The sequence below is a fragment of the Chamaea fasciata genome, unplaced genomic scaffold, assembly GCF_029207755.1.
Source record: "Chamaea fasciata isolate MVZ Bird 193981 ecotype frontalis unplaced genomic scaffold, bChaFas1.0.hap1 SCAF_2, whole genome shotgun sequence".
NCBI classification, from domain to species: Eukaryota; Metazoa; Chordata; class Aves; order Passeriformes; family Sylviidae; genus Chamaea; species Chamaea fasciata.
In genome coordinates, this window is record NW_027094087.1 from 90,338,933 (window position 1) to 90,363,376 (window position 24,444).

Consider the following 24,444-nt stretch of genomic DNA (forward strand, 5'->3'; position numbering starts at 1 on the left):
ACCACTGTTGTCTTTCTATGCCTTATTCAGCAGGATCTGTACGTGTATGAATGCAATTTAGGGTACAGCAACAATCTGAATTCAAATTTAAAAATACCTACCTCAGCCTTAAGAGCAACAACCTCATTCACAGAGCAATTTGTTTCATTGTGAAGCACAGATCAGAAAAAAGTTCCCGTTCTATATTGTTTGGTGTATGTTTCTGTTGGCCATCTTTATTGTACATTCAATACACGGCTTTTTTTTATTTCTAAGTTTTATTGAAAGACATGGCTTTAATAGGAATGGAAGTGGCCCCTTCATCAGTAAATACAAAACTTGGCTATGTAGACACTTCATGCAAATTCTTACGTGAAGCAATCACACTTTGTGTCTGCTCTTTATTGAGGGATGTCCAAGCATTACTCTGCTCCAATGGTTCAAGATTTTATTTCAGATTCCTTCTGTATGTTACCTGAGACACCAAATCTGCCTTGTTGTCAGCTTAAGCTGACACGCTCAACAACCAAATCCCATTCCCCTCTGCATGTGCATTGTCATAGCAGAAATTAAGGAGACTTGCAGAGCTCTTACATGTGATTTTTCTTCAAAGTTGGCAAGATCTTTCAAAATATGCTCCACATGTGAACGGCTGTTTCCCACATCTGTGAAAGCCGACAGTCTCTCAGACACAATATCCAAAGCTGCTTTGACCTGAAACGAGACACAGCAATGTATGAATGGAGCTCTACCTCTCCAGAGACCCACCAATTAAATAGCTGACAGCCACTATTTGTGAGGTGACTCACATTATGTGGTTACTGGGGCACAGAGACAAAGCACCTTTTTTTGATTCCCCCCTCCAATTCAAAAGGAAAACAAATACAAAGAAAAGGCAGTGAAGTAATCCTGTTTCCCGACACTGAAAAAGATGCGAGAAAACTAATGCTAAGGAAACATTTATGATCTTGCTTTTACCAGACGACAAGGACACAAAGCAACACCAATGTTAACAGCAAAACATGAGGGAGTGGTCACCACTCCAGCAATTGTTGGTGAGACAAATGCTTGCAAGAGGGTTTCTGAGTGTTGCTCTTATGGAGACACAGGGGCTTGTGCTCCGAGATCAGCTACACCAGAATAAAGGGCCTGTAGGTGCCATCAAGCACATGAGTTAAACAACATGAGATCAGAAACTGGCTGTGAAAATTGTAGTTCAGCCTCCACCCAGCTTCTAACACTATGGCTGCAACTTCCCACCCACAGTGTTGGAGACAGTTTTCACAAAATAGCAGCCAGAATGTTTAGTTGAGACTTGGTTCCATAAAAGGACCTATTGGAAAGATGAAAGTGTTGCAGCAGCATTTTATGCTTCTGTGGTACAGAACAGGTTTCAAAGGAGTTTTTGAACGCTTATACACAGCTAGGTTCATGGGAAAAAAAAAATCCTAAGACTGCAGAAAAAAAAATGTTATGTCTCTATAGGCAAGAATTCAAACTAGTAAAGATAGCAGTGTGTCAAGTAAGGGCAAGTACAAGAAAAAGGGTGGAGAAAGCCTTCAAGGACACACAAGAACTGTAAAATCAAGAGCAGGAAGCATTTTCTAATAATTTCTATATTACCAAATATTGACCACCACCAAGAAGTTCTCACCTCTCTGAAATTGTGTTCAAAATTCCGAAGGCGCAGACACTGCTCTAGTTTTTGCTGATGCTTAATCCAAAACTCATCAAAGGCAGTCTCTGTTTCATGTAATTGAGCCAGTAGCCTTTAAAAATCAAAACAAAACACATAAAAAATACTCTAAGAATGATGGGTGCAACCTTCAAGGAACAATGCAATCCTGCACAGTAAATAAAAAGCCTCCCCAAAGCAGTATTTTTCAGGACAAATAAACTGAATACAGGAAACATTTTTTGTATCGCACAGTATCATTTCCTACAATAACATTGATGTAAAAAAATGAAACTCAACACAAACATTAAGTTCTGAAAAATGGGCAAGGGTTCATTTTAAGTAGTTTCTCAGCTTTGGCCTGGGGTCATGGGGAGCTGGGGCTAACATACATAAAAAAGATATGTAAATGCGTGTGGGTTAAGACTCAGAGGAGCCCAAGGAAAAATTAAGGTAAAATTTATACTGCTGTACAGCCAGCTGCCCTTACATTTCCTTCTTTGGACCAAAGCTCACGATAAACCTGAAGGTCATTGCTCCTTCTCTTCCAAGCAGAGTTATTAATTAAATATCACAGGCAAGTGTACAGCTTTACTGTGATGAGGAAAACCTTTGATTATAATTCTGGCAAATAACTTAAAAATTTCACTTCTTAACTTACCTTCTATTATTGCATTTGACAGTATGATATCCCATGGACGTTATATAGTGCACTTTGCTATACTTAAGCTATATCCAGGGAAGGCTACACATCAGAATTTTAATGAAGTTTTGTCTTTAACAGTACAGAAATGAACTCTGAATTTACAAGTTAAAACCAACTAGAGAAAAGGCAGAGACACGCACACACACACGGAGTTTGTTCCAACTTCCATCAGATATTGTATTGAATAGGAATGTTATGGATAAATTAGCAACCCCCACCCTGATTGTCCTTGGATAGCTGATAGCAACAGTGACCAAAAAAGAGTGACTTCTGCCAAGCTTTGTGGGTTGGAATGAACAGTTATTTGGAAAGAAAGTCGGCCTGAGTGTAACAGAAACACAGAATGACAGACAAAAAAAGAATGCAGAATACTGCCTGGGGGAAATGAGCTATGCTTTCATAGCTTTGTGAAAATTTACATCTGTGCTATAGTGATATAATGTCTTCAAACCTGGCAGTAATGTGAGGGGGGTGTGTATGTGGCAGGCAGGGAGCAAAGGAAAGCAATGCCTATTACTTATATGCTCAAAGGATGCACATAGGAAATTGGTGCATAGATACTTCAAGAGGGTGTACTCCCTAGCAGTGCTTTAAAGGCTACTAACAACACTGGTAAGTTACCAGGTTTAAAAGAAAAACCCCTCCCACTTCAAAGGAACCTAATGGAAATGGACAAATCTACTGAAAAGAAGGTATTTATCACTTCAATCTTCCTTTCATGCCTTCCATACAGCAGCAAAATTTCTTGGATTGCACTTTAGTTTCTAAAGCAAGTATTGATATTCTTTGAAATAAGGAAAAGATACTCAAATATATAGTCCAAATGTGACAAAAATGAAAAGACCAGTGTTGTGTGGTATCAGAATTCCAACCCCATTTCCCTATTGCCAGGTGACCCCACGGTGGGCATTAGGGGGTTACTTTGTTCAGGACAGATCTCACAACAGAGTTGTTTCTGAAATGTTCTGTAATGTTCACACTGCAACATGTGTTTATTTGCAAAGCATAAATACGGAATTAAATAAAGGAGCTGGGGAGGGGTCAAAAAAGCAGAAAAGCAGCATATTTAGTATTTCACACCGCTCACCTTTCTACTGTTGTTTGATTGTCTAGCTGATCTTGATTCAGTTTGTATTCAGGATTCTCAGTAACTGGTTTTGTAATACTACCAAGGATATCATCTCCCTGTTCTACTGCTACCCTGATATCCTCCTACAAAACAAAACAGAACAAAGCAAAACAAACAAAATGAAACAAAACCTCCACATGCTGTAGTGGCATGTTGTTGTTTTTTTAAGCAGAATTCACAAGGCACTGAATTGAAAGAAGGATTTCCATAGCATTCGAGCAAGCACAGTTTTATTAAAAGCAGTGGCTGACAACAGACAGTTAATGATAAATGTCAGCTTCTTCCATGTTTGCCATCTTAGGAGCCCAGTGTAACTGAGTTGAATTTTCATGGTAGACAGCCTTCTAGTGTCGCTTTAGGCTACAAATATCTCAAAAATTTTAGATGCACAGCTCTGAAACCGCCAAATAGCTTTCATTTAATCCTTTTTGAAAGAACATTTGTTCATGCTCCAAAAGGCCATATATTTTAATATGCACGCAAATACAATCAAATTTCCTGTTGCAAACAAAACTACAAATTAAACACACCACCACTAACAAAGAAATTACTGTTTCACATACAATCCATTATGCATTTGTACATACATAAACTTAGTTTCAAGAAATGTCACTTTTCAAGGCAAAAAGGATTTTTAACATCACAAAAAACAAGTCCAAAAAGATATCGATGGTTCACATTATTACTGTCTATTAGCATTGTCCATATTTTTCATTAATATTGCTAGCTATAAATTAAAAGACAGGTTAACTAGAAGACAGCATCTCTACAAAAATTACATACCTTCATTTTGTCCTTCTTTTCTGTGTGTGTTGCAAGAAGGGAGCTGGTTGATTGCACATCATTTGGTAGTTCTGTTTCAGCCAGCTCAGTCCCGAAGGACTGAAGAATCTGAGCTGTTTGCTTAACCTTTTGGGCGAAACCTTCTATAGCCTTTTGGAATAAAAAACATTAAAGATGTTTTGTGTTCATCACACACATATGTACAAACAAACACAAGCACACAAAATATAGCTCTCAAAAAACCCACAAACAGATGAATTACAAGACTGAACAATGGTCAAAGTAGAATTTTGCAAGCAACAGATACCGTCACCATTAATTCCTTAATTGTATTTTTTTCTTAAGCTTGTATCAGGTGTATCTTCTTCATATTTTTATAATCTGGAGTTATTTTACAACTTGGGCTTTTTCTTTCTTGTAGAAAAACCAATAAACCTCAACACAATAACACACTGTAGTTCCTTTGCTCTAAGTGCTCAGAAAACCACTCCCAAGTTATTACTCATATTATTTCTCTAAGATGACTAAGTACCATTGGGAACATCTTCTCACACTGAGCAAGTCAACTTGCATCACTTGGAATTTGTCTTATAAATGACAGGGTATAAAACAGAAGGGTTCATTAAGCTGAAAAGTTAAAACAAAACCTAAGACTTACAGTACGACGGGACAGCCATCTGTTGTGGCAGTAATCCAGGGTGCCACCAAGATCTTCTGTTAATTGTGTCTTATCAATGTAACCCTGCAGTTCTGACACTGAGCCCAGCATTATGATCTGCAGCAGGACAGGAAAAAAGTGAACGTGATCAGCGGTGACAAGTCCCTTGTTAAGGATTCCAAGCCCCATCCTTCAGACACTGACAGAGAAGATGCACTTTTATATTAAAGTGAGTGATGGAACTGTTTCCTGTGGGTATAGAAAAACAAACCTAACAGTTCTTTCAGTTGAAGATGATGTAAATGTAAATGACTGAGTATGAGCATGGACACCAGGCATATTAAATAAAAAAAAAAAAGCTTATGGGTTATACAGCATAAGACTGCTAGAATTTTTCATCTTGATAAATGGCTATTTTCTTAAAGCAGCATTCATTTCTTGTTCATTTCTCCTTGTTATCCTGGGTCTGCAGGACAGAACAAGAGTGTCTACATGGATTTGTCATGGAAGGACTGGTTCCCCAAAATAAATGAAAGATGGGGGAAGATTTTCTTAAAGATCATCTTTCCCCCTTGAAATTTACATCTGATAGGTACAACAAGATTTATATCATCATCTCATATAGTCTCAAATTTTATTTTAAAATATAAATGCTATACACTTGCAAACAAAAGTATAACCCATGGGTTTACTGGTGATACAACAACAGGCATCCATTGTATGTTTGCTCAAGTGACAGAAACCATAGCATTTGTCCATGGGAAACGCATCTGCTTCAAAATTCACATACTCTTTCAAGAAAAAGCCATCATGAATTAGCTAAAATTGCTAGAACTGCCTCTAAGCATGGCTTTTTGGGGGTTTCTTTGGTCCTCACTGGCTATCTTAAGTACTTTTACAGATTCCTGGTAGTAAAGTGAAAACAGATGATTTTACTTACAGGTACTTTCATTTTAAGCTCATCTTTGTTGAATCTGAAAGCAATGTCCGAAAGAGCTCGATGAAAAAATCCTGTTGGGCGCAGAACGAGGACTAATTGCAGGTTTCCTGGGAAAGATGCCTGCGAAGCAAGTTTAGCCTGTTATTTTCTGTGTCTCAGCTCCAGAAAATATTTTTGAACAAGGAGAAGCCCCTGATAAACCACAAACTAACTGTATCAAAGGCCTCCCATAATGGGGTGACCAATCATATTGTTGCATAGCTAGTACAAAGAGCTTCATTCAAAAGACATTTACTTGTCTTTGGGAACAGGGATCTATTCTCTTGGAATCATTTTTTGTTCATGGCTGGCTTGTACTGCTCTTCAGCTAAGATTACAACCTACCCAAGGAGGCTAATGAACAAACAGCAGTGGCTTAGTATTTTTTAAACAGCAAGACTTTTATGGTTATTTCTTCTTCTCTTTAATAGAAGTTGCCAAAGAAACCTCCATTATTGTGTGAAAACCTAACAACAGATTTCTAATTTCTGCATGTACTACCTTGCCAGTTGCCTACACAAGTTTTTGCCACAGAGGATGCATTTCTAAGCAGTAACTTAGAAATAAGCTTTAATTTGGCTGACAAAAATAAAAATCAAGCATAAAAATTCTCAATTCTGTTTTTTCTCATCGTCTTCCAGCTAGCAATCTGATGAATCTTTCCCAGTTCTACAACAGGTGGAGGGAAAACAGAAGAGAGAAGAAACAAACGAAAAAATAGCATTAAATTATTAAAAACCAACCTCTGCTCTGGCAGAGATTTGCATATTTGGCATTTAGCCACTCCTGGAAACATTCTCTTCTATTCAGTATTTCCACTGTAGGGAGGCAGTGAAATTCACTAAAGAAATGATCATTATAATGATTAAGTATGCAATTTTTTTCATTATACTGTTGGAAATTATTTCACTGTGCTAGCTAACTGGTTTACTGGAGGGAAGAAAGAAAAGTCCACCAAAAAAGCCCCACTGACTGAAGGAGCTGTTATGCTATGCTCTTTTCCAAGCCTACTGGAACTGCTAGTATCTGGAAGGTTGAAGAGTGATTTAATAATCATTCTGAGGTTTCCAAGGGTTCCAGGTACTTAGCATTAGAAATGAAGAACTTTTAAAGGGAAAACTAGTTTCACACTTTTCTGGAAAACTTCACAGATTCATTGTGGTTCCCCAGATATTCAGTATACAACCAAGATTTCAATTTGACTAAAGAACCTTAAAGGCTTGAGCTTCTCAATTTGCCTTCACTTCAGTGATGTCCAAATTTTCTAGAAAGTACAGTGGTTCAGTTCCAAAGAAGTCTGAGGGCTGGGAATAGAACCCAGGTAATTCTGAGTGCCCTAGCTAGTTCCTCAGCCTTGCGCTATAAAATTCACTAAAAAAGTACACTGTTCATTAAAACTAGTATTGTGAAGTTTCTAACCAATAGTTACCAGAGGAAAAACCTTTCATAGAAAATTTCTGACTGTATTCAGAAGAAAAAGAAAAGATTATGCTTTCCTTACTATTTTTTCTGAACTACCATACAAAGCAAACCCACAAATTTATTTAAGAGACATAAAAAACAACAGACAAAAATATTCTTTAATTAAATCTCCTGTATAAGCCTTCTAGAACAACAGCTGTATTCTCTCATTCAACAGGCATGTCAATTTATTTTGTGCTGCAACAGCAGTGTTCAGTCTGACTGAGCAGTTACTTTTTACCTTTAACTTCCAAAATGTGAAGTTGATTCAGTGGCAATGCAAATATTTCAGAATAAAAATGATAAAATAGGTATCTTTGAGGTAACACATTTTAAAAAAATAAGGTGCCTTCTTGTGAGACATCCACCCCATCACACGATGTCCTGACCCACTGTATATGGCAGTGAATATCTGCAACCCATTTAGCCTTACTTGGAGTGCTGGGAAATGCCCTGGACAGGGTGCTAGATAATCTCATTGAGGCTCCCTTTCCTCACAAAAGGTTGGGCCAGATGGTCTTTGAAGGTCCCTCCCAACCCAGTCTGTGATTTTATGACATTTAGGCCATTACTAAAGCAAACAGCAGTACCCAAATGCAATCTAAAAGCAAATTTTTCTGTACTGTGTATTGGTTTTTATGAAATAGCATTTAATTCCATGACGAAATTAGGTACGGTGTTCAATTCAAGGGAAACAGAGAACACACATTACAATTATTTTCTATATTAATGTGTCAACCCAAAATGATGGTGTTGACGTCAATACAGTCTTGTATCACTTGAATTCCCATTCAAAACCTGTTAGAAATCTCCCTTTTCTATGAATAAAAGCTCAAACAATAGATTACTTTGACTTTGTCTACAGTATAAACTTGTCTCCACTAGTCTATCTCCATTTGGTTTTGATTTTTTTCTTCACAAAAACCCCGTGTCTTAAAAAATGATGCCTCCCTCCCTGGTTGTGGGTAGGGGTCAAATCTGCAAATTGATTTTTGTGAAACAAGAAAGGGAAGTTGTGCTACAGTAAACAATGTTGGACTTGTGCCAGCTATTACAGTTTATCAAAGGTTGTATCTGCACCACCAAAATACTACTGTTTTTCCTAACTTTTTTTTGCTAAAGCCCTGGTGACTTGCAGAGACAATACTATGATGTAAGAGATACTCCGTAGCTGCCTGTGAACTTCATTGACCAGTCAACTTCACCCTGAACACTGGAACAAAACAAGAATTCTCTGTTCCAGTCCAGCAGCATATTTGTTTGAAGCCATTGTATGCTAACCAGACAACAAACAATGACTTCTCAATAATACTTTACTGAATACTAAGCACCAAAAAAATATTCATGTTATGTTTAGCAGTGCTATCAAATAAAGTGCCTTCAAGGACTGTTTCGCTGAAGTCAATGAACCTTACTCAGATTTGTTTGAGGGTTAGTATGTTCAAAAACTGGGTTGTTTTTTTTTCCCCAAAGTGTCTTCCTTTACTAGATTAATTAATATTAAGAGTTCCCTCAACATCTTGTCTCAAATATTGAATTTATCTGATTTAATGCCAATCCAAAAGAGACTAGGGGTCATGTTTTTCATATTCTCTGCAAAAATTAGGAGAGCCCAGCCCATATATTCATTCATCTCACTTGTACTTCTTTGATACTTCGTGGCAATCATGGGATTAGTTTTCTATCTGGTCATCTCCTTCACTTTCTCATCCAGTCAGGTCAGTGTCAATTCCAAAGAGAAAAAGATGTAGATGTGCACATTGCTATCAGCTTTAAATTACATCTGACTAAACCAGGAATTTGTAAACAGCACAGCCCCAGGATCAAAGCACTCCAATACACTGAGATCTATGTTGCTCTATAAGTATCCAGAATCTAGAATACAGGGAAGAACCTTTTCTGGCTGGACAAAATAAGGAACAATCATAAATTCTCCAGAAAACCAGTTAATAATTTCAGGAGCAGGTTAACCTGCCTGCTTTGATGCATCTGCTTCTCAGGGATGGGGAGCCTCTCACTGCATGCCCCAGGTTTCTGGAAAGGGGAAAATGTATAGACTGAACCCAGCTGAGTTCTGAGAAAAATGTAAAATCAAATTACCATAGAATTACAGAATGGATTGGAAAAAATCTTAAAGATCACCTATTTCTAACTCCTTCCACTCCCCCGCCAGGGCAGGAATACCTTCCACTAGACCAGGTTGCTCAGGTCTCTATCCAGCCTTGCCTTGAACATTTGCAGGGTTGAGGTATCCACAACTTCTCTGGGCAATCTGTTCCAGTGCCTCACTACCCTTACAGTAAAGAATTTCTTCCTAAATGTAACACATGTCTCTTCTCCCTTCATTCAATTTAAAACAACTCGCCTTTGTCCATCACTATCTGACTGTGTAAAGTCACTCTCCCTCTACTTTATAAGCCTCCTTTAACCACCAAAAGGCTGCAGTGAGGTCTGGCCCAAGCCTTCTCTTCTGAACAACCTCAGCTCTCTCAGCCTATTCTCATAGGAGAGATGCTCCAGACCTCTGATCACCTTTGTGGCCCCCTCTGGACCACATGTTGGTTGCATATAATCCTAACTACCATTTTTCTTCACAGAAATTACTGACAGAGAGACTGTGTGTATCACCAGTACTGACCTTGAAGTTAAGCCAGCTTGTAGAAAATATCGTAACCATATGAGCCATCAAAGAGCTAATGCTTGACTTGGTTTTGGTAGTTCTGTGTCAAAATAGTTGGAACAGCACTAATTTTCATTTTATGAACAGCTTCAAAATACCCACATTACCGAACTCTGAGGCAGTGTTTTCCTTTCTGCACTTACTAGTATGCCATAAACCACAGAGCATTTCTTTCCAAAATGCTTCTGTATATAAAGGGCCTAGTAAGTACTTGCTTGCCTATTTTTTAAGACTGTTTATTCCTGGACAGAATGAACAAGTGCCTTACACATAATTCTTGTCATGAAAGAATCTTGAATTAAATCAGTTCATAAAAAGAGCAGTTTGAAATCTACTTTTAAAAACATAGAACTGTTTTGCATTAGATCTATGTTTCATGCTTTTGACATTATGATCCTGCTTTCAGAGTTTAAGTGACTCACTTCTCTGTTTTTACATATTAAACAAATATGTAAAATAAAGAAAAATGGCTAACTACACAAGGATAACTGCAAAAGTGCCTGCATGTGTAGTAGTCTCAAAACATCCAAAGCAATCAGACAAAACCATACTGATCTCAAAATAAACTTACTCATTTTATCACTTACTGTACTCATTCATAACAATAGCCACAAAATTAATACAAATACTGTTCCAGCTTCATCATACTGCCAAGTTCTAGGCTTAAATCCAAGCAAAACGAGAAACATGACTGGGGCCGAAAGAAGAGCAATATTTTCAAACTTAAGCCATACAAAGTGTGAAGTGTCATATTTTCAGGACATGATGCAAAGAGCTAACTAGAAACTGGGCTAATGGGAAATACCTATCCCATATAAATATAAAATAGTGCCTTTCATGGGGCACCATTTACAAAACATATATTTTCTACATCAAGAACTTACTAAGAAACTCAGTATCACTAAAAACAAGGCCGAAGAACTCAGAGTTGGATTACTGAATTTCAGCATTTCTCACCTTGGATATCAAACCAAGAAGATTCCAGAAGGCACAAAAATGGGACTGCCCGACTCCTGCAAGGTTTAGGCTGGCATTACAAAATCAAAGAATCAATTAGGTTGGAAAAGACCTCCATGATCATTGAGTCCAACCCAAGCACTCTGATGTGCTGTGTCCATTGGCTTCTGGCCTATTCCTGCCAGCAAGCAGTCTTGGCCCTGATCTTCAAAGAAATTAATGGGCTAAGCCGCTGTTACAGTGAAGACAGCATTTTGATTTATGAACAACTAAAAAAAGCAGTGCTCTGGATAAGGCAGTCCAAAACAGAAGGCATGAAATCTGCATGCAGTGCATCCTTAGTTAGTGGTGGAAATTTGCGAAGTTTCTCTGGGAGGCTCAGTACAACCCATCTCTTGTCACATTTAGAAAGGGCTGCATAGTTTTGTAACTGGATAAAAGTTCCTCACTACCACCCCCAAACAACCTTCATCCTAATTGATTACTCAAGAGCAGTGACCCACAGGTACATTATTCCCTATGCACTGAGGAAGTTTATTTTCTCTGGACCTTCAATATGAGGTTGATGAATGGCTATGATAAAACTTATAATGATGTTGAGTGCAGTTTTCTGTTTGTCTAAAAGAATGAGTGCATACTGCAACTGTTCCCTCTAGATGGAGGAAGAAAATGATGACAGGACAACAACAGACTAATATAATGTAATGACATAGACTTCCCTTTTTTCAAGAAAATACACTGGAACTGTGAAAAGAGCAGTGTGAAATGCTAGAACACATTGATCAGTAAAAAGCCTTGCTCCTACAGCTGTGGACTGAATATTTCTTGTTTGGGTATGACAACATCAGGAGAGAAAAAAAAAAAAAAAGACAAAAAAAAAGGATAATTTTCAACTCCACAGAGAGGACAAATGGATCAATTTGTCTGGCTTTTGTCATTCACCCAACTTCAGCTGGGACAATACAGAGCTGCTTTACCAGGCAACATGACTGCTCCTCCTTGCACACTTATCCATGGGAGTACACAATTGCCCAGGCCCAGGAGCCAAAAGGTTCAGCAAGGTCTTGCATGTCTCTTTTTACTCTGAATACTGTGTTTAACTGAAAACAGGACATTCTAATACAAATTTAGAAGAATCACTGCAGAAGACAGAGCCAAAAGTTGAAAACATTTTGTATCCTCAAACAATAATGTAATTCAAGTGAAAAATTTGCAACTACTAACTTCAGTATTTTTCTAGTAAGAACTTTCAAATTCTACTGTCTCCCTAACAGGATGACTATCAAGACTTCACATCTAACATGAAACTTGGCTCTTGGAATCTCTACCAGAACTTCACTTCTCAGCCTGACTATTCCAGTAGACCAGATTCTGCCTAGGCTAATAACTTCACCTCAGCTAATTCAGGTGAAAAAAATAATAATGTTGTTTGCAGTGCTTCTTGAGCCACAGAGTTTGTGAGTCTTGCGCTTGCTAACAACATCCTGGGTCGCCTGCCCATTGCAGCTTCATGGAGTAGAATAAAACAGTAGCAAAGTCTGCAGGCCTGGGCATGTTCCCGCCACAGTCTCTGTCACATCCCAGGAAAAGAAGAGCCCTATTTCAGCCCAGGCCTCTGGCTTTGCTCTCAGTCCCACGGCGCTGCATGTGCTGCAGCAGCAGTCACCCTGGGCGAACTGTGCAGTCACTGACCTTCCACTATGTCTGCAAAAATAGGTTAACCTCATCTCCAGAGTCTTGGCTGCAACAGCCTTTAAATATCAGCAGGAAATACAGATTCAGCTCATCATTGCTCCTTTTCTGCCCCAGGAAAAAGAAGTACCCCTATCAACAAAGAAGGAAAAATGAAGCAAAGAAATTTTTAATAATATATTTGCCACAATAATTTCAGCCTAAACCAAAACATTTTGTTAGTTTTGTTTCAAAACATACTTCCAATATCCACTAGTATAAACCAAATGTATATGAAGAACCTTGAAAATAACAGGAAATAATAATAACAAATACATGCTAGTATGAATTTCTGTTTAACAGCTGCTCAGCGCTCACAAATACATGTCCTATTGTTGCCAGGATGTTAGTGATGGGCAGATGCTCCAGCCAGGATATTCCTGTCAGGCAGTGCTCCAGCCACAGCACCCCATGCTGGCATTTCTGATTTCACAAATCAAGAGGGTCAACTCTCTCAGGATGAATCGAGAAAAAACAGGAAAGATGGCAAAAATGACAACAAATAAACCGACAGCCAAAACTTCTCAAATAACATGAGATTCCTATCCTTACACACAGCAATAAGCTTTAGCAATAAAGCACTGAACAGGAGTTTGTTTTTTTACAAGGACAACAGGTGACATGACAAGAGAGAATGGCTTCAAATTGAAAGGAGGGAGATTTAGATGGGACATTAAGAAGAAATTCTTTACTAGGAGGGTGGCACTAGAGGCAATAGAACAGGTTACTCAGAGAATCTGGGAATTTCCTATCCTTGGAAGTGTTCAAGGCTAGGCTTGGATGGGGCTTTGAGCCACCTTGTCTAGTGAAAGGTGTCCTTGCCCATGGCAGGAGGTTGGAACTAGATGATCTTTAAGGTCCCTTCCAACCCAAACCATTCTATGATTCTGTGGTTGAAACTGCCAGAGCTGTCAGGTGTTCAGATATCAAGTACAGCCGGGAGAGCCCAAATAACACTCAGATTCTTCATAACCACCAAAAGACAATTCTGACTGTTAGGAAAACCACACAAGTTGAAGTCTCCAGTTACCCTTGAGCCATTCAAAATAAAGCTTTGTCTTTCAATAGGACCTCATTAATTTGGCACAATATACATTTGTTGTATATTTGGCTTTGTTTTTTTTGTTAAACAACAGACAGCTGAAATGCATTAGATTTCATTTATATCAAATACTATCGCAAAGATATGACAGACAAGAGTAAACAGTTTTTCACTTCATCTTCTTTTGATATAGGAACACAAAATTTTCAAGTATTCAGGGCTCATGTGACTATTGCTGAAGCCCAACAGGAGGACTGCAATAAACATGGTTACAATTCAAAGCCAATACTGTTGCTGTTCAATAAGGGAAGCAAATATAAAAAAATCATGCCTTTAACAGATTAGAGTTCAGCTAAGAAATATGTTTCTTCTCTCATAAAAAGCTCACAGAAGAATGAAAAAAGCTGTAAAAAGCAAAATAACCCATCAGCAGCAGTACTGCAACTGTGCAGTGCTCCCGCACTTAACACCCTTCTCTGGGCAAATCCCTTAGGTACCAACCCCATCACAACAGTGACAGATCCCTCATAATGGAGAATAGTTGCTCAGTTCTGTTCACCGTGCTTCAAAGCAAAGTAACACACACTGGAGAAACATTACCATAAATGTTATCATCATGGCCATAAGCAGATTGTCTGCAGTTGCTCCCTAACCCTTACAACCCCAATTATGCAAATAAAAGGACCATAATCTGTGCAACACTTATCTGTCCTTGAACAGAAGCTACAGCACTGACTTTTGAAAGAGATTCCAAACCTCCAGACAGAGTCCTTTTTCTTCAATCATCCTAAATTATGCTGCTCTCAGTTTTCACTACTGGAATCTGCTCAATGCTGCATCTCAAAATTTTAAGATGAGCTGCAAAAGCAAATTTTGCTGATACTTCAATGTATTTTCAATGTTTTAACATTCCTATCATGATTATTGTATAAAGAGTAGTATTGTGGGATAATATCATTATATATTAATTCACAAAACATCATATAGTGGGAGTAATATACTACCTTTAAATATGTATTACTTTGAAGTGATGTACTACCTTTAACTTATAATAAACAAAAAAGTCTTTGGCTATAATTAGGCCACATTAAAATGACATTTCCTGTTTCAATTTGACATTTACTTTACAGAGTCAAAATTTTTCAGCCATTAAAAATTAAAAGATTACAGCTTGGTTTTTCAGCCCTTACTGGTAAGACTATTGACACTAACAATTTAAGCAAGGATAACAAGGAAGGAAAAAACCCCAAGTAAACCAGAAGAAGAATAAGCACATGATAAACATGAATCTGTCCTTCCCTACTTCTGAAAAAGAAAAAAAAAAAAAAAAAAAAGAAAGTAAAAAAAAAAGGCAATAAGCTTTTCTAATAAGCTTCTTTTCATTTGTCTGATTTTAAAAATATTAATTGAGAGGGAGACTGAGAAAGTTAAAAGCATGTACTGTAGATTGATCAAAGAAGGCACATTGCTAACATGTAATCCTTGTTTTAAATCAAACATCACAACAGCAGTTTTTCCATGTGAACTCCTTTCACAAATGGTAAACTCAACCAGGACCCTCATCCTCATTTCTTCAAAAAAGGGAAGCTCACTTGAATAGTGAAAAGTGGACCCAAACTCTATGGGACCCATGGGGTGTCCATGCAAATATTAGCTCCCACCTGGGAGACCTGCGTGTTCACACATTCACACACACACACACACACACTTCTCCAAGTGCATACTTAGGAAGATGTCCTGAGCTGCAGACTGCATGAAAAGCACATCATAGACACATGCTACTCTGTTGGGATACAAAAGACCTACTGGATATGTTCTTTATCATCTATTAGCTGACATACTGTTGAAGAGGAAAAAAATTATGTTTTTCCACTTGTAAGGGGAAGATTCAACACAGAAAAATCTTTCTAAGGAGTCATTTAAAACAGTACTCACTGCTATCCGCAGTATGGAAGCTTTCACGGAGGTCCATTTGTCCTGTCTGCGATCTATGACAAGAATAAATCCAATTCCAGCATCTCGTAAACTAAGTTTGGAGGAGGAAAGAAGAAAACGGGAAAGTTTTGTTAAAAACACAAATGTAACTCCTGGTTCTCTCACACAGAAAAGCAGTTAAAAAAAAAAAAAAAGTAGCTTGACCTTTTTGTGCAGAATTCTCTTCATATAAATATCTTAAATACAGATACACTGCACACCATTGCAAAGATGCCGCAGTCCCACAGCATTTCACAGAGTTTCAAAATGTATTCAAATAATGAATTCTTCTTTTTCACAAATGATAATATTTACATTTCTTGCACAGGGATTATTTCAGAAGAAAATAAGACTGATTGATTCTCCACTGCTTGGTGCTGATATAATCCCTTCCTCATGATGTTGTCAATATAATTTCAGGATCAAAATAAAGTTGTTTTCCTTTTGCATCTGCTTTTAACCTTCTGTTTGAATGTCTTCCTCCTCACTGATACTTAACACTCCTTAAAAACACAGATCCTTCTGATCATTCCATGGCATTGCTCCACGCATCTGAAATTCTCATATGCCTCCAGGTTGTGAACTTCCTCCTAGGTGCATTTTCACATTCACCGAAACAAAAAAACCTTACAGCATTTAACCTCTTCCAACCACAGATGATAACAATGAGCTCAGAGGCACTTCTCTGGAATGGAAACATCTGTGAGAGAGATTCTGCTCAAATCCTGGCGTGCGGGTGACCTTTCTCTTTTGCCTGTGCTCAGCTGCATGTGCTACCGAGCCCTGACCAAGGGATATGCTCCTGTTTTGTAATTCCCCATCTAAGCCAATTGTGCAATGCCAGCAGCAGCCCTTGCCAGCCAATCGCAATCAAAATGGAAACAGCAGGCAAATACAAGGCAGACAGGCTCAGATTTATTGCTTTCTCATACATTTGCTCCTTTTTCAGCATATGTCCCATATTTTTACTTCTGATAATTTATTGCAAGGCCTGCTGTGGCACTGTGTGACCATTAGAAATAGCGTGCATCAATATGTTATGGTAATATCTTAAAAGAAAAAAATAAAAATCAACACAACAGAGCATCAGGATTCTTTATTCAAGATTGCTGAATCATGGAAACACCAGCTTTTCTTTATAAGATTATGTCAATAACATAATGATAAGAGGATGTTTAGGAGGATGAAGAACATATGTACCCAGATGTGTCATCTTAAGCTACTATTCAAAATTACACATTTAAACAGGACTCACAGTTTATTCCCTCTCTTTTACAAAATGCAGTATCTCTCAAATTTACAGACGTACTATTTAGTGGGAAACATGAATAATCATTAGAAATGCAAAGGAACCATTTCTTTCTTTCAGAAGCAGCTAAGCAGTCCTTTTATCACAGCAGAATATTAGAAGAGATCCTCACTGCCTGCATTCAGTGCACGTTACTTAACTCTTGCCTCTGGGTTAGGACAACACTGATAAACAACATCTGAGCACTTGCCTTGTAAGCCTGACAACCCTCTCAGACAAACAGGGCTTTATATTAGCAATATACTTCCCACTACAGTAAATTTCCATGATTTACTAAAATTTCCCCTCTTCTTTTTCTTTATTTAAAGGGCAAGGGGAAGAGAGAGATCCAGACTGATTTTAGCCTCTTCCTGTTCCCCATTTAAAGTTCTCACAATTTTAACCTTTAGCGACTGAGTAAAATCAAATTATAATAGCAACTATGTACCACAATAATCAGATGGCAAAACAAACTCCTTGGGTATACAGCCTTAATGAGGATAAATGGAGTCAAAAAGGTGCTACAGCTGTCCCCATAGGAGTCAGTGTGGATTTTGGAGTGTATTAAGACTCATAAAGAGCTATTTTCCCTGCTCAGTAGAAGTTCCCAGGAGTCCTGAAATCCCTCCATATCTCCTCAGAGGAAGCATAATCTCAGAGTACCTAAATGCAACATCTGTATAATATTTCAAGAAACTACTGGTATTACTGATTTTAAAACCTCTGAAAGGGCATCAATAGAATTTCTCTCTAGGAGGACAGGAAAGTACAGGCTCAGCTGGGATCCCAGAAATTATCTACATGGCAACTCCACACAGTTTATCACCTGCCTCAGCACCTGACAACAGGCAGAGCTTAATATCATTATCCTAGAAAAATAAAAAGACAAGGCTTACTTAAGTGGAAGAATTAACAAAGAAAAGCACATCTCTAAGACAGCCCAAAAGATGTCTTCAGCCAACCTTCTTTTTCCAGTGGATCAAATAGAAGAATCAAATATGTTGTGTGCTTGCATGAATCAGCAAGTTCAGACATAAAGGCAGGATTCCCCACTGCTGCCTAGAAGAGAGCTGGTGACAAAGGCTTGAGCATCTGACTTCAAGCTGTTAACACTCCATTAATATAGACCAGTGGGAAAAAAAAATTAAATGCCCTGTTCCAAATCAATCAGGGTGGGAAAAGTATTTGTTATCTTGACAACAGTGCCTTGTTGCAAAGGCCTGGCTCTGGAGTCTGGGATCCAGCTCCAGCAAGTCACCGACAGGAAGCAACAAACCAAACTAAGACATTGTGTACAACAAAGTTGAGAACATTGCAAAGAGAACAAAGTCATGTATTCAAGAAAAGTAAATATTGAAAACAGGTCTGTTTGCCAATGTACCCTTGCTCTACTGACCTCTCTTTGCTGCCAGACATGCACCTGCACATGGAGTTGCAAGACACCTTGAAATACCCTCCTCTCTTCTAGGGCACAGGATGAACAGTGCTTTGGAAACAATACATACGCAATTTCCCTTTGGCTCCTGATTTAACTGTGAGTGCCCCTCTTTCCCTCAGCCATATTTATTACATTTAATCCTGATACTGGTTTTCTCCTACCCCTCCATGTGTTTGAGAGGAATGCATTTTGTTTTGTGCTCAGTGTCTCAGCAGAAGCCTGCTCTGATGGGCACAGCTCATCAAAAGCGCATCAAGCTTTTTTTCCATGCTTTGGTTCAGCTGCATTGTACTCATCAGCTTAGCTCACATCTTCTCATGCCTCTGCATCACTCTCCAATAAACTTGTCTCCACCACTGACACTTGACTCTCCCATTCATCACTCCTCGTCCCAAGAACAGTTCGAAAAGTCTTTTTTTTTTTCCCAATTTTAGACTGTGAGGATGAATTACATAAGTTCTCAGCCCTTCCTGAATATCACAGTCCCTTCACCCTCCAACTGTATGCTATGTCCCACTCCATCTCCCAGTATCTTCCCTTGGGCGGACGCTTCCCTCAGCTGTGGTCCTGCCTGTGGAGTCCAGCAGCTTGTCTGCACTGCCTGCTGGTCAAGAGGTGGCACTCACATCCCATGCCACAGCCTTCCTGCTCTCAGCCCTGGTAGCAGACTTGGCTCTAGAGCGGCTCATCCTGTAACCGCAGAGAAGCTCCTGCTCAGTCCCAAGGAGGATGCAGGTCATTTTTGGCAACAGGCTTGAGTAGTTAATTAGCATCTTCGGCCTGGGATTTAGGCAGATTTTTCTCAAGGTAGTTTCTTGACACAAAAGCCATCATTCTTCTGAGTGTCAAGTCTGAGTCCTTAAACAAAGGAAATAGACACTTGAGCTTCTCAAACAATTGTTTTAATGTTTGAAGAGCATGGTGGATTTTTGCCTGGCATCTTAGGAACCACTCAGCTATTTTGGCTGAACTTTACACTATAAAATCAGGTGGCACCTCACAAATGGAAAGAAAAACTGGCAGAGTTGTTGATTACTAGAAAGCAACCCTTACAGTGAGAAATATTAGAAAACCTTAGCAGAAGCACCTGTCTATTCAGGCTTCTTAACATTTCCCATGTGACCTTTGTTGTCTTCAATGTATTAACTTGTATCTGGTGCACTTTCTGAAACATAATTTATATAAGCTTTTAATTCAAATTTCCTTCCTTTGTTTTTCTCCTAATACATGCATAAAAAAAAACCCAAACAACCAAAACCCCAGACCAAAACAAAAAACCCAAAACACCATGGGATAAGCACTGTTCTTCTGTTTATTCACCGGAACAAAGAACAGAACATTTTTAGAAAGGCAGGGAACCATCCCTGCTTCTGCAGGAAATGTGTCCAGCAAACTCACAAAAGCCAGGTTAGAAAGGTAGAAAGTGGAGAAAGAAGAGCAGGACCACAGAGGAGAGGAGAAAATGCAGCACAGGGTAGACTTTCTGCTCAGCCCCTCCCTCTGTCCTGGGGAGCCAGTGCAAAACCAGGAGGTGACAGTGAGTTTGAAATACCTGCCCAACAAGCAGTCAGTTTTCCACGTAGACTGTAGACAGGAACTGAATTTTCCACTTAGTGACTCCTCAGCTTTAGATTACGGGGACATCTCCTCTTGGTCTTGTTTGCAAGACTTATTAGCTCATGCACTTGGGGGAAAGGGTGGGAAAGCTTATACTACATAGGACTGTGGAAATAAACTTCCCTCTGGGTATGTGGAAGCAATTACATAAACATCCTCTGAAAGATCCTTGAATTTCTCCAAGGTATGGGTGGTGACAACTGCTACACAAAGAATTTCCTATTGCTTCTGCACTGCTGTATGAATGCAGCTAAAGTACATTGATCTCTGCTACCAATGAAACAAAGCAAATCTTTGGGTTCATCCCAGACACTTGAAAGTATCAAACTTTTGCACATTTGAAATTCCGTACAACATTTTAGGTTACATAAGTCCATTTATTTAAAACTGAATTTCAGTCTTAGAGCTTTATTATTGAACAGTTGGCCTACATTACAGTCAGGACTGTTCCCTACCTCAACTACCTTGGCATACAAATGGACTAGAAATTCTTGCTCTCAAGGGCTGAACAGCTATTTCCATAGTAGGACTTCAGTAACATTCCAGGAAGAATTACTGCATTGAAGAGAGCACCAAGGCAATGTCTGCAGCAATCTGTATCCTAAGCAGAACCCTGGTACCACTCTATCTTAAAGCTTCCTCACCCAGCAGCACAATGACACACACACACACACTGCTTCAAAAGATGTGAGGTCTGGGGCACCTCACAAATCCTGATCTTTTTTTGGCATACAATTGTAAACCTATGTAAGAAGGACTTGGAACTGGCTCGCTCACTCATTGCTGGTCACTTAGCTTAGGAACACGCCATTGGAAATCAGACACTTAATGAGCAAGGTTGCTTTTTCCTGAGAGAAACTTTGTATTCTGCATTTGCAGAGACAAGACATTTCAACTGACTGAACCTGAGTTACCTCTAAGACTACTTCTCCATCTCTCCTGCTGCAGCTAGGAATGATTTCTTGGGGGGTGAAGGGAAGACAAGAATTCTCTCTTAATCATAGGTGTTTCACACATTAAAAAATGAAACCATGAATGCCCCAACAATTAATGAAAGCAGAGAAGAGCCACCTCTTAGTGGCTTTTATAAGCTCTAGAAGACAGTCAAATAATATAATGAAGAATGTGATATTAATGGAATTAACAAATCAAGATAAAAATCTCTAATACAGGAAAAATAAAATCAGCTATGCCCTGGGGTGACATTTCACATTACCAGTTTTATGCTGGTTTGCCAGCAAGGAAAAGGGCAGTAACAATTCACCTGGCATTGCTTTGCTGCACATTTCCTCCCCTCCTCCTCCTGTCCCTCGTGTGGGGTAACTCAGACTACTTCAATTTGATCACTAGATACATCCTAGAGGATGCAGTGTTTCCCAGAGCAGAAGAATTTAATGGGTTATGAACTTGACACAAAAAGAGAAAAAAAAAAAAAAAGGAAAATTCAGCTGTAACATTATACAAAATGCAGTACCCAGCCACTAAACAGTAATTAGATCTAGAGCAGTTTCTTTTTCTTACAATACTTGATTGCTTGTTATTGTAAAGATAGCTTTGTTTCAGAACTGGCCAATCCATCCACTTCATTCCAAAAGAAATCCACCTGCTGGGTATTTTTAAAAAGGGACAAAAAATATCATATTTGCATGTCCCTCTAATTTTAAAATGTTTAAAAGGTGCTTAATAATTTTAAAATGTCTCGTACTCATTTGGACTTTAAAAATATTTATCGTATGACAGCTTCTTTCTCACAATCCAAAGTAAAACTAAACGTAAGGACTTAACATTTTAAGCCACCATCTCTAAGGAAAAGAAAGCAGACTTGTGCTTTCTTGAGTAAAGGATGAAAGTAGGTTGATGCATATCACACTCCACAAAGCTCCAGTTTGAAAGCCTCAGATATTGCAGGCTTTTATAGCCCAAATTGCAGCCCCGCTGCAGAAGGTTCCTGATTAAAACAATTTAGAGATAGGAATTGAAAAACAATTATGAAAAAGACATATGAGCTCTTATATAGAACTTTCTCATTTCAATTGCAAAGTGAGCCTGTAGGTTTTAACCCTGTATCTAAGCTGAATACTGCTTTGTAATGCTGCTGGTATTTCAGACCTTACTTAATGCGTTCTCTAAAAACCTGCACTTAAATTAGTACTTAAAAGCATTTAACTGAAGAATAGCCTGGCAAATAAAAGAAGTTATAATCCTTTAGAATGTGTTAAAAATGTAACATTTTAGAAAGTTACATAATGTTACAAATTATATTCCGAACTTGCAATTTATCATTTTTGATACTCATGAAGTTATATCACAAGTAATCATAAAGTAATTACACCCCTAAGACAAGTTGGAAGTGTTCTGAAAAGCTGGACAGTATTACCTTCCCATAAACTACACTTGATCTAAATTAGCAAGCTTTAGAATTTTATTTTCTATTTTTTACAGCAGAAAATTTGAGACTTGCATTGTAATTGAGATATCTGTGGCAAAGAAACCATCTGCCAAGAAAATAAATTGAATGAAAACGCATTTCCAAAAGATGGCTGCATATACAACTGCATGTTGCTGTCATGGCATTCAGTCACTTAGACAGAAAATAGCAGTTTGGTGCCAAGTTCTGCCACAGATGTAGATGTATGACTGACTGAGGTGAAGTATACTGAACAAATCTGGGGACAGAATTGTCTCTAACAAAGGCAGCATTTGTGAACACCCAGATGAAGCCCTTTGGCTACCTAGCAGACCTCCTGAGCCCCTAAAGCAAACTGGCATGACATTTTGGCTCCCACTCAAACAGTGGGCCTGACATCTTGTGGTGATATTCACTTGTGACATCTCAGTTCAGATTCTTACAAGAATCACTTTCAGCTGAGGTGTGTAACTAGTCTATCAGTAATCAATTCTTATTCCAGCAATATTTATGAGAAAAAAACCCCAGAAATTACAGGTGCACTCTATTTATGGTACATGGCACTGCATATGGGACAAAAATAGGAACACAATGATTAGCAACTTCATACATTAATTCTATCATTTCAGACAGAATTAATACAAGTTTGGCTTTAGTTTTTATAACCTCTATCTCTTAGCTGAAACAATGAAGAAGTCAGCTAGTGCAGAAGTGCTGGAAGGACATGTCCATCTCTTCTATCTCATTGAAAAATCAACCAAAACAGACCCAAGGAACAGGCTCACCTCAAACACCCTGAGGTGCTGAATTTAAAGCTGGTACCTGGTGGTGTGGAAATTGCTGCACTGCACCTATCTCTCCACATCCTCATCTCTGGAGTCAGGGAAAAAAGCTTTCCATCTACTCCTTACTGTGTTTAACCAGTGAGCAACCTGTACTGTGCTTCAACACTAAAAAAGGCTCTTGATGTAGAAAAATTTGTTCTATTTGATTACTGAGCTCTGTCATACTCAGCTCAATGAACTATAACTGTGGAAGGCAAAACCTACCCAGCTCAAACTAAGGAATACAGGAAAGAGAAGGAATTTCAGCAGAATTTAAAGACATCTAAAGACAGCCAGAAGTGCTGTTATACAAGTGCAGCCTCTAGTGGTCTGTCCAAAATCACTGAATGCCAAGTAAAAATTAATATCTTTTAAGCTCTTGGCACTAACATCTGCATTTCACCCAATCCAGCTGATGCTGTGACACTCCACAGCAGCAGCACAACCTGCAAGCAAGGGGGCACCATTTCTTATTGATGCTTATGCTTCAAATCTGATTTTGAAAATAAAAACTCCCTCCACCCCCCAGAAACCAACATGCATACTATTCTACAAAAAAAAAAAAATTCTATACTGAAAATCTGTGCATAGATAAATTTTAAAATGCACATTAAAAAAAAAAACCAAAAAAACCAAAGCATTTACACTGTCTCTTTATTTTGGTTTGGATAATTACTGCCTTCCCTTCACAGAAACAGATGAAGCTGCACAGGAAATTAAGAAAAGCTGAGCTTCTGTGTAGGAGCTGAACCTGTTAAAGCTTCATCATTAGACAAGGTTAAGGTAAAAAATTTGATGCGTTTCCCTGCTTCAACTATGAATCTTTTTTTTCCCACATTCCAGCTAACTCCCCCTAAATCTTATCCAGGGTACCACTGATGAAAACTTTCTCTCTTTCTTTTCCTATTATGTTTACTTTTGGTCTCAGCTGTTATTAGTTCATGCCCCAGGCACGTCAAAACCACACTGCACTGCAATTTTCTCAGGACTGGGGAACCATCAGATAACCAAATTTACATTTTAGGATCTCTCAGCAAGTTGGCAAAGATGAATTTAGATGGATGTTGGGTTGTGAGGTGCCATAAATAAAAATCATCATAGGCAAGTGATTAAAAT

At 38.5% G+C, this 24,444-nt stretch overlaps 1 protein-coding gene across 6 annotated transcripts in view; it reads right to left on the reverse strand.

The window, feature by feature from the left end:
- MCF2L (MCF.2 cell line derived transforming sequence like) overlaps positions 1-24,444 on the reverse strand; it is a 127,179-nt gene that overhangs the window by 24,238 nt on the left and 78,497 nt on the right. For all 6 annotated transcript variants that reach the window (XM_066176744.1, XM_066176743.1, XM_066176745.1 and 3 more), the window contains 7 exons: positions 15,716-15,806; positions 5,871-5,990; positions 4,931-5,047; positions 4,273-4,422; positions 3,448-3,572; positions 1,634-1,748; positions 574-693 (listed from right to left, as the gene is read on the reverse strand). In XM_066176744.1, coding sequence (XP_066032841.1) covers positions 574-693; positions 1,634-1,748; positions 3,448-3,572; positions 4,273-4,422; positions 4,931-5,047; positions 5,871-5,990; positions 15,716-15,806 — 838 coding nt within the window. The remainder of the gene's footprint in view (positions 1-573; positions 694-1,633; positions 1,749-3,447; positions 3,573-4,272; positions 4,423-4,930; positions 5,048-5,870; positions 5,991-15,715; positions 15,807-24,444) is intronic.